General features: G+C 36.7%; 1 protein-coding gene across 1 annotated transcript in view; it reads right to left on the reverse strand.

Annotated features, from left to right (window-relative positions):
- Positions 1–18,156, reverse strand: part of reln (reelin) — a 395,099-nt gene that overhangs the window by 35,602 nt on the left and 341,341 nt on the right. Inside the window, exons 51-52 of the mRNA XM_060877712.1 lie at positions 12,415–12,569; positions 156–370 (exon numbers count right to left, since the gene is read on the reverse strand). Coding sequence (XP_060733695.1) covers positions 156–370; positions 12,415–12,569 — 370 coding nt within the window. The remainder of the gene's footprint in view (positions 1–155; positions 371–12,414; positions 12,570–18,156) is intronic.

Below are 18,156 nucleotides of genomic sequence, written 5' to 3' on the forward strand. Positions count from 1 at the left end.
TATATATAATGTTATTATTATTTTATTTTTATTTTTTTTAAATTATATATATATAAATATATTAAATTCTGTGAAATCATTTTTTTTTATAAAGAACATGAATGGTCATTTATGTACAAACTGGGTAAAATGACAAGTTGAAAACATGCACTTACATGTCTGTAAGGCTGTCAGGCAGAGGATAAACAGCTCTCTTCCAGCCTTTTGCAGGAAAGAAAACAGAGGGCTGGGACACTTGTCCTCCACAGTGAGGGTCAGATGGAAGGCACTGTGGGACCAGGTACTTCCATGAGACTCCAAAGTCTACTGAATACTGGACATGGACATGCCTTTCAGCATGTCTCTCTGGCACATTACAACCAACAGCAATCTGCAAATATACACAAATATAGTGTAGAATATAAGAAAATTGAAAGTCTCAGATACTTTTGGTCATATTGCCATTTCACATGTCTTACTCCCTTTTATCCTGATCTTGGATTATGATCTGTGCAAAGTTTCTTTTTCATGTTTTTCCCATGTCCATGTTGGTTGTTTCTGAATTTTCCAGTTTCCTCCCACCTATGTAGAATATGGCATTCTGTAGTTTTACAGCGCATGTCTGAGACTGTGACCATCACAACAAGCACGGCCATCTTGGATAAGTTGCTTTGAGGACAAGCGGACAACTTTTTTTTTCAGACTCTGTTTGTCTTCTGTATTGTTGTTTGCTAATGAATTAGTACTTAGTACAATAGTACTTATTGCTCTGCATTGACTATGACTTTGGATTACTACTTTGGATTATTCAGCCCTGTATGTCTCTATTGTACACATGCTTGAGCTGCATTTCTTTGACTGTTTTTGTGCTGGACTGTACATGTGGATACCTGTGCTACATTTCTGTTTTTTGGTGCTGCTGCATACAAGTACTATTTCCACATTACCTGTTCACTGCCTGCTAGCTGTGACTGTGTTGTGTTCTCAATAAAGACAATTAACCTAGGCCCATGTCTGCTTTTTGCATTTGGGTCCAAATCTGCTATTTCTAATAGGTAAATTTGCTAATATGAATTGTATTACCACCTCATGTGTCCTAACAAAGATAGATTTACTAAATAGAAATGTTTTGCACATTGCCGACAATGGAATGTGTGCAGTCAGAGTACGTGATTGTCTTTTTGTACATCTTGGCTTGTTTGCTGTTTCTAATCATCTTTGCATATGGATTCTAGCCTGTGGTCTGACAGATTGCACACTATTCTACTTGTGCCTGAGGACCGATCCTTGATATTTCACATTTTCATTGTCCTGTTAGCCTCTTGTTGACCGTATGAAGGTCATAACAAGCTTTCATGTATGCCACCAGATCACCAGAATTGTAGGCTGATGTTCAAGCTCAAATTTTGTCCCTAACACACATTTTTATAATAATGTTTTTAATGCAGACACTGATGCAATCAGTGACAGTATTTGTATCATTGACTGAGTATTTGTATTTGATTGATAAAGATTGTGTCAGTTGTGACAGTCCAATTATATTATAATTTAATTTCTATTGTATAACTATGTATTATATGTTTAAAAAGTTCAATTGCAAAACCAGGAGATGCACTGTAGTTGTGACATGAATTATATCCCACAGAACTTATCAAATGTTCAATGATGAGGACTTTTGATTGCAAAACTGTTCATGCCAATTGCAGTCCAGAGCTGTTTTCATAACCTTTATGGGGTACTTTCCACATCAATCCTATTCTTCAACTGGAGGTTTGATATTGACAGCTGACAGGAGTTAATGACTGCTAGTTTAAAAGATTAAGGTACGCAGCCACTGGTTATAAAATAATTGATTGTTTTTAGAAACTTTACAATTGCTTCGGGTATAATCTGTGTGAAGAAACATGACGATAAGTGATCTAGTACACACACTGATGATTTTTGAGGACAAATTTAGCAAAATTAGTTTCACCTCAATAGTGTAAAACCTCAAATCTAATAAAATATTATATACTCTGCCTATATAATATCAAGGTTAACTATAATATTGTCCTATTTTTAATTTGAATAAGAATACTGATTAATTTTGTCATTGAAATAATTCATAAAGTATTTGCTGATACATATTAAGGGTGTGCCTGTAAGATTCTCTGTATTTATAGCTCAGGAGGCTCTATTTCCACACTTATTGCTATTTATTTTTTTCAAGGTGTGTGTGTGTGTTTGTGTTTGACCAGGAATATTTCTATTAAGTGAAGCTAAATTATGTCTAAATGTAGCAAAATGTAGCTTTAAAGTGTAAGTAATCAGTTTGCAGCATAAACCTGAAACCTGCTTTACCAAAAAACATGGTTAATTGATTATCACACAAAACAATATTAATTTCAACCTTGAAATAAACTAAGTTGCTGTGAAACAGAAAAAGGACGAACCATTGTCAGAATTAGTGTTACCAACACTGTCGCTTACAAATAAACATAAAATAAGCATAATAACTGACACATATCTTTATAGAATTGCCTCTGAATTTGTCTTGTAAAATCTGGAACCAAAACATTATCATATTGTTTAATTCCTATATAGTAAGTTGTAAGATGTTTGTCCAGCACATTTCACAAATTCTCTATCAATTTGAAATCTGACATAGTGTGTATGTGTCAAATAACATTGCAGATTACATTGTAGTCCTGTGAATTACAGGACACAAAGTTTCCAAGCAGAATATTGCTTAGAGCAACACACTGCATCCACTGGATTGAATTGTTCCCATAGTGCACATCCTGATACCCTTTCATCACCAGGTAACCAATGCAAATGCACCTGGCTGTCTACATCATGTAAAATATATAACTGGCAATGTTAATGTTTTCAGTAATTTGTGCTACCACTCTTCTGAGGGATTGGACAAGACAGACTAACCTACATTCCCAGCATGCATTAATGACCCTCATATTAAAGCAACAAAGGGACATACCGAATACTAGGAAATGTGAAATTCATTTAAATATGCTCTCTCTCTCTCTCTCTCTCTCTCTCTCTGTATATATAAAGAATCTACTTTTCACTCGGGCACGTGTCAGTGACATTTTGTCATGAAATTTTTGTATTGTATTTTGTTGTATTAAATAAGAAAATAATAAAAAATGAAGGTATTTTCACTTTTGACCTCAAACTTGTGAACCCTACTATACAGTGGGAATTATAAGTATTCAAAAGGTCAACATTTATCTCAGTAAATATATGTCTAATGGTGCTGTTCACATAAAATATTTACCAGATGTCAGGAACAACAAAAGCAAAAGATGAATTAAGTTACAGTATCTGTAATAAAAATTACGTTATCTGTAATAAAATGGAATGACACAGAGAAAAGTAGTGATACTACTTACTGAGATTTATATAATAATTCATACAGAAGCCTTAGTTGGTATTGAAGGCTTTAAGATGTCTTCTGTATGGTCACATGCATTTCTCAGGTGTCAAGCTTCAAGATGCTTTATCTTGAGGAATGGAGTCTTGCGTAGTGAGCATGCATACATATGTGTACATGGCAATTGAGAACATTGCCTATTGTTTTCTTTGAATCAATTGTCCCTTTAAATACCAGGGGTCTCATTTATAAAGCGTGCAAAACGTGGCTGGAAACGTGCGTACGCCGGTTTTCGCGCAAAGGTTGTGATCTATAAAAAAACAACTTGACGGGAAAATGTGCGCACCTTTAAGCAAACTTTGAGACGTGCGTACGCACATTCTGGAGACAAAGGGAATTGGCGACAGAGATGGTGAGGTCGTGAACTGAAGTTAGATTGTAGAAAATACATGTGAGAAGAACGATTATAAGAATTAATGACATTTAATTTTCATCCCATTTCATACGTTATATCCACATTATCATGAAGATTAAATCCAACAGTGTTATTTGTGCCGATTGTTTTAGGCTATATACATCTAGTAAAATACAAACATAATTCAAAATGTATTAAAAATAAAATAATAATAATAATAATAATAATCAGCGCTACTCCATCCAGGGTGTATCCTGCCTTGATGCCCAATGACGCCTGAGGATAGGCACAGGCTCCCCGTGACCCGAGTAGTTCGGATAAGCGGTAGAAGATGAATGAATGAATGAATAATCAGCACTGCCTTACAGTCTCATTGTCCACAACGGGAGCGCAGGAGGAGACGGCGCGACTACATGTGATACAGAATAGCATGAAATACCCCTTTATGTAAAAAATATTTTCCTTAATGTACATATATCATAAAATGTCAAAGTCTGCAAATACAGTCATGAAGCACAATCGCTACTCATCATTGGTCCTAACTATTACGGTGTTCATTACAAAACCCACATGAAGAAGCATGTGTTCACTATAACATTTTCGTCTTAAATTTTTGCCCACAAATTAATTCTGTGATTTTGTCAAGGTGTTAACGATCAGTCTAATTGCTAGAAACATATCAATGCTCCGGTGACCCGGGTATGTAATGCTTCATGATGGCACTGCTGGCACTGTTGGAGGATTACGCCAATGGCAGAATAAGGAGAGAACGAGTTTTCAGGGACCATGATGATATCCTGGCCCATTATGATGACTGGCTAATAAGCCGATTTAGATTCCCTAGAGCTGTGCTCTTAGATCTATGTGCTGAATTGGGTCCAGTATTAGAGAGGGCAACACGCCGGAACCATGCATTCCCAGTCCAAATACAAGTCATCACCACTCTGGGGTTCTTGGCAACCGGCTGTTTCCAGTGGGAATTGGCAGACAGGTAAATTATTTATATAAAAAAAGTAATCCTCAACTTTGTCTCTAAGACCTTTTTGTATATGAAATAATTCTATTGGAATCTATCATCTCACCCTATAGGTCTGGTATATCACAGCCGTCCCTGAGTGCCATAATATCTGTCGTTTTGAATGGTATACTTAATATGGGTAGTCGATACGTCAGGTTCCCCTACACTGTGCGAGAACAGGCCGAAATTAAAATGCAATTTGCAGCAATGTCTGGTTTCCCAAATGTAATCGGCGCAATTGACTGCGCTCATGTTGCTATAAGTTCACATCTGAAAATTAATTTGCTTATGTTAATAGAAAGCATGTGCATTCTATTAATGTGCAAATCATATGTGACTCCAACATGACCCTCACAAACATTGTGCCACGCTGGCCTGGTTCAACACGATTCCTTTATCTTGACACATAACAGTGTAGGGAACAGACTAAATGCAGGCGCAGTACGTGATAGCTGGCTTCTTGGTGAGTTTAACAATATTAAAAAGTAGAAACTGTAACTACTTTGGTTTTAATATAATTATAACAATGTTGCTTTTAATATAATTATAACCTGCAAGCGACAGTGGCTACCCCCCTGATACGCTGGCTCCTCACCCCATTTTTAAACCCGCAGAGCGCAGAGGAAACTCATTATAACGAGGTCCACTCTCGTGCCCGCGCAGTGATTTGCATTGACTATTTATGGTTAAAAATGGGCGTGTACAGGGCGGGATTTCACGTACGCACATCTGCGGGTGATCTGTGATTTATAAAGGGAACATTGCTTAGAGGAGTGCGTACGCACGGTTTTATAAATCGGAATTTTTTTTGGCGTACGCCATTTTTGGCTTTTGGGCGTACGTAAACTTTTAGTAGGGATCCTATGCACAGTTTTATAAATGAGACCCCAGGTCTTTCTGAAACCCTCCACAAGTGGTTCTTGGCTGTTGGACAACTCCTCTGATCATTCTTTTCACTCTCCTGACAGAGAGTGAAAAGTGAAAAATCTTGTGAGGGGCACCTGGTTATGCAGGGTATATATATATATATATATATATATATATATATATATATATATATATATATATATATATATATATATCCCCATTTAAATTAATTGAAATCCCATTAATCCGTTCCAGCTCGCAAAATTCCACTCCAGTTGTTTTGTTTATGAGTGTTTTGAATATGAAAAATGTACAGTACCTGTATTTATAAATGACAAATATTGTATAAAAACATACAGTAATAATAGAGAATGTTAAAAAAATAAACTGGTTACACTATAAAGTGTATTATTTACCTTGGAGATCAGACGACTTGAAATAACGGAAGATGCGCATGGAGGATGAGGGAGGAGTAAACAGGTGGAGGAGTTAGGAATTTTGTATCATACGTAAACTTTCACTTTCATTCACTCACTCGCTACTGTACAGTCTTAATGCTATTTTACACTTAAATGGAACTTAACTAAATTTCACTAAAATTAATTAACTTAACTGAAATTCTCTTAACTGAACTTAATTGCTAAAATTTCTGTTTTCTTTACATTCTTCATCTCTTTTCTCTTCACTTGTTTTTGCCTTCATCCACACCATCAGCAATTTCTCCATCTTTTCATGTATGGAGCTCCAGATCTTTTAAATTATTGTAATGCCCTTGGCTGGTGTTATACCCATAACCGACTCCTTCTGCTTCAGAATCGTATATATCGTTGATGTATTCCGCTCGTATTGCATCGCCAAGTCTTTCACTTGCATACCCTGGTCATGATTTTCTATGATTTCCCGTTTTAATTCAATAGACATCATCTTCTTCTTCACAGCACTGTCCTTTACACTCACTTTCTTAGGACCCATGGTTTTAAATGCGATAAAGTTGTAATGTACGCAAAATAAAAGCACAAAATACGAGCACAGCTTTACACAAGTGTTAACAAAGCGAGCTACACAAACACTAACTGAGTAAGACGCGGGAAGCTGAGGCGGGGGAATCAGAGCACACGTTGTTGTTGTGGGTCTTTGATTGGCGGCGTCAGCTCGGATGTTTGTATCTCACACGTGGTTGTTGGGGATCTTTGTTTCGGCGGCGTCAGCTCGGATGCTCGTATCTCAAAAATTTGTTCATACTGTATCTCAAGGCAAAAATTTGGTCAAATCACAGCTCGTATCTCCAAAAATTTGTATGTCAATGCACTCGTATCTCGAGGTGTCACTGTATATATATATACACAGGGAGTGCAGAATTATTAGGGAAGTTGTATTTTTGAGGATTAATTTTATTATTGAACAACAACCATGTTCTCAATGAACCCAAAAAACTCATTAATAGCAAAGCTGAATATTTTTGGAAGTAGTTTTTAGTTTGTTTGTAGTTTTAGCTATTTTAGGAGGATATCTGTGTGTGCAGGTGACTATTACTGTGCATAATTATTAGGCAACTTAACAAAAAACAAATATATACCCATTTCAATTATTTATTTTCACCAGTGAAACCAATATTACATCTCAACATTCACTAATATACATTTCTGACATTCAAAAACAAAACAAAAACAAATCAGTGACCAATATAGCCACCTTTCTTTGCAAGGACACTCAAAAGCCTGCCATCCATGGATTCTGTCAGTGTTTTGATCTGTTCACCGTCAACATTGCGTGCAGCAGCAACCACAGCCTCCCAGACACTCTTCAGAGAGGTGTACTGTTTTCCCTCCTTGTAAATCTCACATTTGATGATGGACCACAGGTTCTCTATGGGGTTCAGATCAGGTGAACAAGGAGGCCATGTCATTAGTTTTTCTTCTTTTAGACCCTTTCTTGCCAGCCACGCTGTGGAGTACTTGGACGCGTGTGATGGAGCATTGTCCTGCATGAAAATCATGTTTTTCTTGAAGGATGCAGACTTCTTCCTGTACCACTGCTTGAAGAAGGTGTCTTCCAGAAACTGGCAGTAGGACTGGGAGTTGAGCTTGACCCCATCCTCAACCCGAAAAGGCCCCACAAGCTCATCTTTGATGATACCAGCCCAAACCAGTACTCCACCTCCACCTTGCTGGCGTCTCAGTCGGACTGGAGCTCTCTGCCCTTTACCGATCCAGCCACGAGCCCATCCATCTGGCCCATCAAGACTCACTCTCATTTCATCAGTCCATAAAACCTTAGAAAAATCAGTCTTCAGATATTTCTTGGCCCAGTCTTGACGTTTCAGCTTGTGTGTCTTGTTCAGTGGTGGTCGTTTTTCAGCCTTTCTTACCTTGGCCATGTCTCTGAGTATTGCACACCTTGTGCTTTTGGGCACTCCAGTGATGTTGCAGCTCTGAAATATGGCAAAACTGGTGGCAAGTGGCATCTTGGCAGCTGCACGCTTGACTTTTCTCAGTTCATGGGCAGTTATTTTGCGCCTTGGTTTTTCCACACGCTTCTTGCGACCCTGTTGACTATTTTGAATGAAACGCTTGATTGTTCGATGATCACGCTTCAGAAGCTTGGCAATTTTAAGAGTGCTGCATCCCTCTGCAAGATATCTCACTATTTTTGACTTTTCGGAGCCTGTCAAGTCCTTCTTTTGACCCATTTTGCCAAAGGAAAGGAAGTTGCCTAATAATTATGCACACCTGATATAGGGTGTAGATGTCATTAGACCACACCCCTTCTCATTACAGAGATGCACATCACCTAATATGCTTAATTGGTTGTAGGCTTTCGAGCCTATACAGCTTGGAGTAAGACAACATGCATAAAGAGGATGATGTGGTCAAAATACTCATTTGCCTAATAATTCTGCACTCCCTGTATATATATGCCTTTTTATAGGCCATCAGTTGGGACTGAACAAGCTGATAAATTCCACTGACAAGGGGCAGGATTGCTTTCTAATTTTCTACATGCTTTTTTGCACCTCCCTTTCTTTACATATTTTTTCTATGTATATACATGATGAAAGATTTGTGTCAACAGCACCTTCAGAAATATATTTACTGAGAAAACTGACGTGATCAATACTTATTTTACATGCTCTAAATAAGGATTTCTGTTAACTAGGGGATAAAAGGTTAGTGGAAAGGATTAGCACCTGTGCAGGATTTGCCTAACAAATTGTTGTTTCAGTAAGCAGCATCAATAATACAGATGGTAGAGATGAGAGACACAGATATATAGCTCTGAGCAGCAAGAATCATGAATTTAAATCACTGTAAAGCAGAAGTCATGGAGCCGTCTCCCGAGTGTTGGTCTGCCTGATTCCTCAGCAAGCTACCAAGGTCACAGACATTTAAGCCACCTTCGAAAAATATTGTTAGTGCTATCTTTAATTTTGAACTATTGTCTTGGATTTCATTGCTATTCTGTTATTGATCTATTTCTATTTCTACTGTCAACAAAGTTCTTGTATTTGTGATTTGGATTTGTTTGCTACAGGTGCAAAATCCACAATAACATTAAAGTAAATCGGTCTTACTTTAATGTTATTGTGGATTTTGCACCTGTTTACCGACTATGATTTCCTTTTTTGCTTGCTACAAACAAATTTCAATTGAATTGAATAAAGATTCTTCCAATTATATTGAATGCATTTATCTGACTTGCAAAAATCTTTATTCAATTCAATTGAATAAAGATTCTTCCAATTATATTGAATGCATTTATCTGACTTGCAAACAGAATGTTTCACCTAAACATCAAGAGGTGGGGAATCCCAGAAAACCTAGCTGACCTGTAAGTCATTGCTGGCATATTTGAAACCTCTTTTTATATAGTGAATGGAAAATTAGAACATAAATGCTGTCAGACTAAATTGGTAATATTTGAAATAGAATGGAAGGATAGCCTCTTGAGCTAAACAAATCGTTTAGTGCTGCCAAATCTGTGTATCAAAAATAAGATAAAAATAAATTATGACTTTTATTTAACACTTTTAAATTAGAAGTAGAAATAAAAGCACTGCATAAAGCACACCACCGATATAGCAAGGCAATACATTCATGGATTATGTCAATGGCAAAGCTGAAAGTTCAGCCCTAATTTAAAACCAGACAATTTTCTGTCCAACTCTGTATATAACATTATTACTTTTTACCTATTTTATTTGTAAAAAATAAAAAATAAAAAATAACGTACTTAAAAAGCATTAAATTGCATTCTGTTTTTTAAAACAGATAATACTAGAACCAATTAAGCCCCTTTTAAAAATATTTAAACTATATTAAAACAATACTTCTTTAGCTCTGGCTATGTGCCTAAATCTTTAAAATAAAAAGAGGCAGTTATCAAACCCTATTTATTATTATTATTATTATTATTATTATTATTATTATTATTATTATTATTATTTTTAAACTGTCTTAGACTCCTGTGAACTGTTAAACTATAGGTCTATATGAAAACTTCCTTTTATCTACAAGATCTTAAAAAATGTGCATGAATCCACATTCAGACAGACAGGATTTAGGCATTATTATAGCACAGAAGCAGCACTAGTGAAAATGTTAAAATAACTACTACTACCTCTAATCAGGGTTGTGTGTCCTTGCTGGAATTGCTTGATCTTAGTGCAGCTATTAACACCATTGATCATACTATTTTCATAGATAGAATACAAATGTTGTTCATAGTTAACTAGCCTTTGTTTGCCTCAAGTCTTATATGACAGTTCATTAACAGTTTGCAGATGTTTGTGTTCCACAAGTTTCTGTCCTGTTTTATTTGTGAAAGTATTTTTCACACAGGACCATGTGGGTTTGGATTTTGTTTTCCTTTTATAATAAAAACCTTCATTTAAAAACTGCATGTTGTGTTTACTTGTTATCTTTGACTAATATTTAAATTTGTTTGATGATCTGAAACATTAAAGTGTGACAAACGTGCAGAAAAATACAAAATCAGGAAGGGGCAAACACTTTTCACACCACAGTAAATGCTACCTCTTGGTAAAAGACAATGGTATTAGCTTCTACTGTTTTGCTGATGACACACAGATATATGTTTCAGCAAAGACAGATAATAGGCACCAGCTTAATAAACTCCTAAAGATATGAACACCACTATTTTATGTTATCTGCAATGAATTAGCTTCCAATCAAATTTTCTGTTGGTATTTGTATTAGCATTTCTTATAAAACAGGCACTGACCTATAAACATTGAATGGTCCTGTGTCACAGTACCTGAATAGTACTTGTACTTTTTGTTTAGTTTTTATTCTCTATACCTAATTTAATCAAAATGGGCAGCCTATTTGTTGGTTCCTAAAGTAGTGAAGGCTAGATCTGGGGTATAGCTTTCTTCTGCAAGGCCCTGTAATTATCACACAGCCTTCTAAATAGTGCTTGGGACAGTCTCCGTGTTTAAGTCTAGGCTAAAAAGCTCTTTGTGAATATTTTTTCTCAGGTAGAGAGCAGATCAGGATTGATTATAGGCATATAGTGTTTTGGTTCTGTTTGAGTTTTTTTTTTCCTCTCAAAGTTTCTTCCTGATATTGTCAGTTTTTCCTTGCCACCGTTGAATCTGGGTTGATCATTAGGGATAAATATACATTGAAATATTTAAATGTTATAATTTTTATTATGCATTTTTATATTCTTGTAAAATTCTGCTTTGTGTGAATGTTCATTTTTAAAAGTGTTATACAAATAAAATTTAATTGAATTAATCTAACCATTATTTTTGAAGCATACTTTTCAGCATACTTTTCTTATTTCTTGAAGACATTACTTTTGCCCACATCAAGCAATGATTTTAACCCTTAAATAAATCCCCATCATCGTGTGCATAAAGCCCTCAAAGAAAACTATGCAGATAAAGGGAGCACGACAGCATTTGCTTCCAAGGCGATCCTGGAATCCCATACAGACAAACATTTATACCAACTATATTGATGTGATTCTAAAGGAGTGCTGACAGTTACAATGAGAAATTTACTTGTTGATCTTCAGAAATCATGTTATCTAGATAAGAATTATTATAAATCAGGAGCTTACACAGGTCATAAGACAGAAAAATACCCTGAATGGAATGCAAATGTAAGGTACCATGAATATGCATATTCAAAAACTGAATAAATTTGCTGTAGCAGACCTAACAATCATGTTTGAGGGAGGTAGGAAATAACAATACAAACTAGAGTTCGCCCACATTCTAACAGTAACGTGGGCACAGGATGGAGTTGGGAGTTTGCTGCACCACGATGCACCCAATGCCCATCCTTGCCAGACAACACGCACCCTAGAACATTTTCATTTGTAATAATACATGCATTTAATTTGTTTGAGTGTTAATTAATAAATTTCCAACAGTTTTCTTGTGGTATTAACTGTGCAGCTTGTATTTGAAAATCAAAGTGTTCATATGCTTAAAATACTTACTACAACAAAGCCAACCAGTGTATTCTAATTGTTTTAATTGTATTTTAGTTGTTGATGTTGTCTGGTGTGCTCTATAACAGTGGCTAAAGACTGACATCTGAATATTCGTAAAATATTCTAAAACAAAGCCTGACCTTTTGTATGCTAACTAGCCACTTCACTATACTACAACTATACTGTACTTAAATAAACTTGGAAAACATGCCAGATATGAAATCATTGTAGTAGTGATGATGTTGAGAAAAAGATGTTTGATGTTTGCTGTTTGATGTTGAGTAAAAGACATACACTGACCTTAAACTGCATGACCCAGCCTTTGACTGGGATGATGTCATGTGTAACAGCATATACCTCTTGGCCATCCGCTTTGCCACATACCATTACCTCGTCTGGGAATAGGCAAAATTGTTGTACATTGCAATCTTCTGAGAAGAGCCAGTAGTCACTTACTGTAGAAGCAGTTTACAAAAGGTTTAATAGTCATTTAAATTGCATGAATGAAAAAAAATGTTCCCTCCAAATTTAATAGAACAAAAAATTTGTTTTTATTTTTTATTCTATACACCAAAGACATTTTAGTTTCAGGTCAAAGGATTGATATGTGATGAAAGTTTATGAATTCAGCTATTATTTCCTGGTATTTACATCCAGATTTGTTAAACAACATAATAATATATTGTTTGTATTAAAGCAAATAATTAAATAATAATAAATATAAATATATAATATAATATATAAAATATATAATATAATATATATAAATAATTAAATCTCTTTTTTGCAATAATTGCATCTTGTGATGCTTTTCCAAACTTTTACCACAGCCTCTATGCACTGTGTTTGTTCCCTCTTCTCTTAGCATAGAATGTTTTCTGATATTCATGTTGGCTTACTTTCACATCATTTTAATTTTTTAACCAAATGAATTATTCACAGATGAAACTGTCTAAAACCAGATATGTTCAGAGCTGTTTACTGTTTAAACAATCGAACAGGACAACATTAACACAAAACATCTGACAGTCACAGCAATACTTTTCCAAAATGTTTGCTTTTCTAAAAATTTGCTGGTCTGTTACAAATTATGCAATGTTATAATGTGTTAATAACACAATTTTCACGCTATATATAAAAGTGTTATCTTGTGAGTAGTCAATTCAGGAGCAATACAGAGCATATCATTTTTGGGTGCCTTTGATTAGGGTGTTATAGTAATAGAAAGAAATTCAATAATAAAGCCATTATCAAGTTTTAGCTACAAGCAGCAATCTGCGATTGGGGAAATATTAAATATTAATATTTCCCCCAAATATTAATTGTAATATTTAATTTAAATTTAATTTAATATGCCATTGATATGTTTTTAATTTAATTTAATTTGAAATTTGATTTTGCATGTCTGCACTATTGAGTTATATAAGCGTTGCTTGTTCAATATTAAAGCAAAACTTGTTTGTGTCCATATTTAAAGGTTCATTTGTTCAACGTTGGCCCGTGGCTTTGTTTAATTTTAAATTTTGGCCCACTGTGTATTTGAGTTTGACACTCCTGTTCTAAAGCCATTTCTAAAGCTTTGGGACTCCAGCAAACCTCAGTGAGAGCCATTATCCACAAAAGGCTAAAACATGAAACAGTGGTGAACTGGGAAGGTTCACAAAAGACTCCACAGCAACATCCAACGAACTGCAGGCCTCACTTGCCTCAGTAAAGGTCAGTGTTCATTACTCCACCATAAGAAAGAGACTGGGCAAAAATGGCCTGCATGGCAGAGTTCCAAGATGAAAACAGCTGCTGAGCAAAAAGAACATAAAGGCTCGTCTCAGTTTGCCAAATCTAATGATCCTCCAAGACTTTTGGGAAAATACTCTGTGGACTGATGAGACAAATGTTGAACTTTCTGGAAGGTGTGTGTCCCATTACATCTGGTGTAAAAATAACACTGCATTTCAGAAAAAGAATATCATACCAACAGTAAAATATGGTGGTGGTAGTGGAATTAAATGGAACCATGAATTCTGCTGTCTACCAAAAAATCCTGAAGGACAATCAAGCCTTCTGTTCATGACCTCAAGCTAAAGTGAACTTGGGTTCTGCAGCACGACAATGATCCAAACAAGCCAGCAAGTCCACCTCTGAATGGCTGAAGAAAAACAAAATAAAGACTTTGGAGTGGCCTAGTCAATGTGCTGACCTGAATCCTATTGAGATGCTGTGGCATGACCTTAAAAAGGTGGTTTATGCTCGAAAACCCTCCAATGTGGCTGAATGTGCAAAGTGTGGCCCAACCAGTCATTAGGATTAGAGAGCATTTTGTTTTCCCTTAATAATAAAAATGTTGCATACTTGTGTTATCTTTGACTGACCTAATGTTTGAAACGTAATGAAACATTAAAGTGTGACAAACATGAAAAAAAAAATCAGAAAGGGGGCCAACTCTTTTTCACCCTACTGTAAGAAATGATATGAAATGCTTGTTGAAACTAATAGACTGAATGTGTCCATGTTTTTAAAATAATTCAGTGTTGATTAATTAAATATCCAGGTACTAGGTTGAAATCAGAATTACCAATCATGAATTAGAGCTATTTCAGTAAATCATCTTTACTCATTAATTGAATGACATACTGTATAGCAACTACATTGTACAGAAAATCTAAAAATAATTGAGAACTACCAGTTTCATAATGATAGCTAAAGTTTAACTCTGTCATATGCCAAATTACACCATAATGGCTGATTGGTGGCCTTGTTTTTGTTAATTAATTAGGTCTTAAAAACCTACACTTTACGCTTTAAATGTACCACATTTATGCTTGATTTGACATACAGTCCCTGGTAACATCTTCCTATAAATTTGCACATGAGTTCTCTGACTCTATATGCCTTTCAAGAACAGGCTTCCAGTCCTCAGTGTTGCCTAATGCTGGTGACCAATAGATGGAACACCGGAAGCAGTGCTTGAGGAAGTAGAAGCAAGCAGGCAGGAGACTGTTCTAGACTAAAAAACAAACCCTATCTGGCCGTCTCTCCTGTCGATTCTACTATCTAACATTTGCTCCAGGACAATAAACTGGACTACATCCAACTCGAGCGGACAACACAGCAAGAGTTTAGAGGCTTGCTTGTGTCTTTGCTTTCACTGACACGTTGCTCAGTGACAGATTTTCAGAGGCCGGCATTCAGCTAGAGATATTCATTGTTAAGGTTTGCAGTGGTGGTGTGTGTTTTTATATCCACATGGAAAAGTGCAAAAAATCTCTGCTTGTTTCTAGCTACTGTTCATCGCTAGTGAAGTTTGTGACTGTTCGAAGCAGGGCATTTTATTTACCACAGTTTTCATTGTCAGAGTGTACATTCCACCTGGCACTAATGCTAAGGATGTACTATGTGAGCTCTATGGAGCTATTAGCAATCTGCAGAATGCTTACCCCGATGGACTGTTTATTATTGCAGAAGATTTAATCATGCAAATTTCAAATCAGATTGCACAGATCGGCTGTCTTTGTTATTCGCTAAGATCTTTAACCAGTCCCTGTCCCAGGGCACCATTGCTCCTGCCTGATGACTTCTACAATTGTCCCACTTCCAAAGAAGACCATTGTCAGGGTCCTCAATGATTTCCATCGAGTAGCACTAACACCTGTCATTATAAAATGCTTTGAGAGAGTAGTTTGGTCCCACATCATCTAAAATCTTAAATTGGTTGGGGAAACAACCTATTAATGAACACCAACCAGACCAAGGATCTGATCAATAGAATTTCGTATAAGTACAGTATGTCAAGCTACAGTATAGACAGGCTCAAAAAGCTGCTAGGGCTGAGCACCTGAGCAAACTCATAGAAAATAACCGGAACTATCCCAGGTTTTTATTTAGCACAGTGGCTAGATTAACAAACAGATCTGAACACACTATTCCAGGGGTGGCCAACCCGTGGCTCCAGAGCCGCATGCAGCTCTTTGCCTAGTTTCATGCGGCTCTTACGTTCATATCGAAGTTTGTATTTGTGTCTTTTTAATATGCGTGTTTGCTTCGTCAATATAGAGTTCAATACGGAGATCAATACGGCATTTTCGTCAAACGTGCATGCGAGTGGGATGAAAATACCTCAAAGTTCCCAATAGGAGCAAGATCATTTGAGTAAACAATTTATGTCAAGTTCGCTCTCAAAATGGCAGGGGAAAAAAAGGTGATGTTCATGTGTGCCCATGTGTATGATGTGGCTCTTTGCGGTAACACAGTAAAAAAATTTTGGTCTCTTGGTCTCTGACTGGTTGGCCACCCCTGCACTATTCCATCACAGTTCAGTAGTTAGGACTTTATGAGATTCTTCACTGATAAAATTGAAAGTATCAGGAACAAAATAATTGATGTTCAACATATGAGAGCATCTCGTGACCTAGTCTCACCTAAAGCTCTTCACTCACAACTACAGTGCTTTACAAGTACAAGACAGGAAATTTGCACTTGTGAAAATTACAAATGACTTGTTCTTAGCTTCAGACCAAGACTGCATGTCACTGTTAGTTCTACTTGACCTTAGTGCTGCATTTGACACAGGTGCTAGAACTGATCCTCGAGGGACCAGTTCTAGCACCTCGCTTTTCTCGATATACATGCTTCACTTAGGGAACATCATTAGAAGGCATGGAATTAGTTTCCACTGTGATGCTGACAATACACATTTATATATCTCATCAAAACCAAATGAAATCGCTTAATTGTCCAAATTAATGAGTGCATTAAAGAGATAAAAGATTGGAAGACCTGTAATTTTCTGCTGTTAAACTCTGATAAGACAGAAATACTACTTATCAATCCAAAAACCAGTACACAGAAGCCCTCACAATCTTCCATTTAGAGGAATGTACTGTAACTACTAGCTTGACAATGAAAGACCTGGGTGTCATATTAGACAGCACTTGTCTTTTACAAATAATATCACCCATATTACAAAAACAGCCTTCTTCCACCTTAGAAATATTTCCAAGCTAAGAAACATCCTATCTGTATCTGATGCTGAGAAGCTAGTTCATGCATTCATGACCTCTAGACTGGACTATTGTAATGCCTTACTAGGTGGTTGTACTGCATCTTCAATTAGTCCAAAATGCAGCTGCCAAAGTCCTCACCAGGACAAGAAAATATGAACATATAACCCCAATTTTATCATCTCTACACTGGCTACCTGTTAAGTGTAGAATTGATTACAAATTGCTGCTACTTGCATACAAGGCTCTTAATGGTTTAGCTCCCATGTACATAACTAGTCTTCTAACACGTTACAATCCTTCGCGCTCTCTGAGATCACAAAACTCAGGACTTCTGGTAGTTTCCAGAATACCTAAGTCTACTAAAGGCGGTAGAGCATTTTCCTATTTAGCTCTCAAACTTTGGAATAGTCTTCCTGATAGTGTTGGGGGCTCAGACACACTTTCCCAGTTTAAACTGTCCTTTTCCTCTCATGTTGCTAATGTGACTTGCTCATGTCGGTTTCTTCTCTACAACATTAGAAGGATTTGGCCATTTCTGTCCACACAGGCTGCTCGGGTACTTGTTCAGTCTCTTGTCATTTCTAGACTGGATTACTGCAATGCACTGCTGGCAGGTCTAGCTATGAAGGCAATCTGAAATATGAACTGCAAATGATCCAAAATGCAGCTGCCCGGCTTGTTTTCAACCTGCCAAAGTTCTCGCATACCACCCCGCTGCTGCAATCCCTCCACTGGCTTCCAGTAGCTGCACACATCAGATTCAAAACACTGATGCTGGCCTACAAAGCCAAAAATGGACCAGTTCCCTCTTACCTCAAAGCCCTCATCACTCCTCGCACTGCACCCCGCACCCTCCGATCTACCAGCACTGCTCGACTGGTTCCACCATCTCTCAGGGTAAGAGGCAAATATACTACAAGACTCTTCTCTGTACTGGCACCAAAGTGGTGGAATGAACTTCCCCTAGAGGTCCGGACAGCTGCGTCACTGGCTATTTTCAAGCGGCTGAAGACCTACTTATTCAGGAAACACTTTAACTAGC

This window comes from Tachysurus vachellii, chromosome 9 (genome assembly GCF_030014155.1).
Source record: "Tachysurus vachellii isolate PV-2020 chromosome 9, HZAU_Pvac_v1, whole genome shotgun sequence".
NCBI classification, from domain to species: domain Eukaryota; kingdom Metazoa; phylum Chordata; class Actinopteri; order Siluriformes; family Bagridae; genus Tachysurus; species Tachysurus vachellii.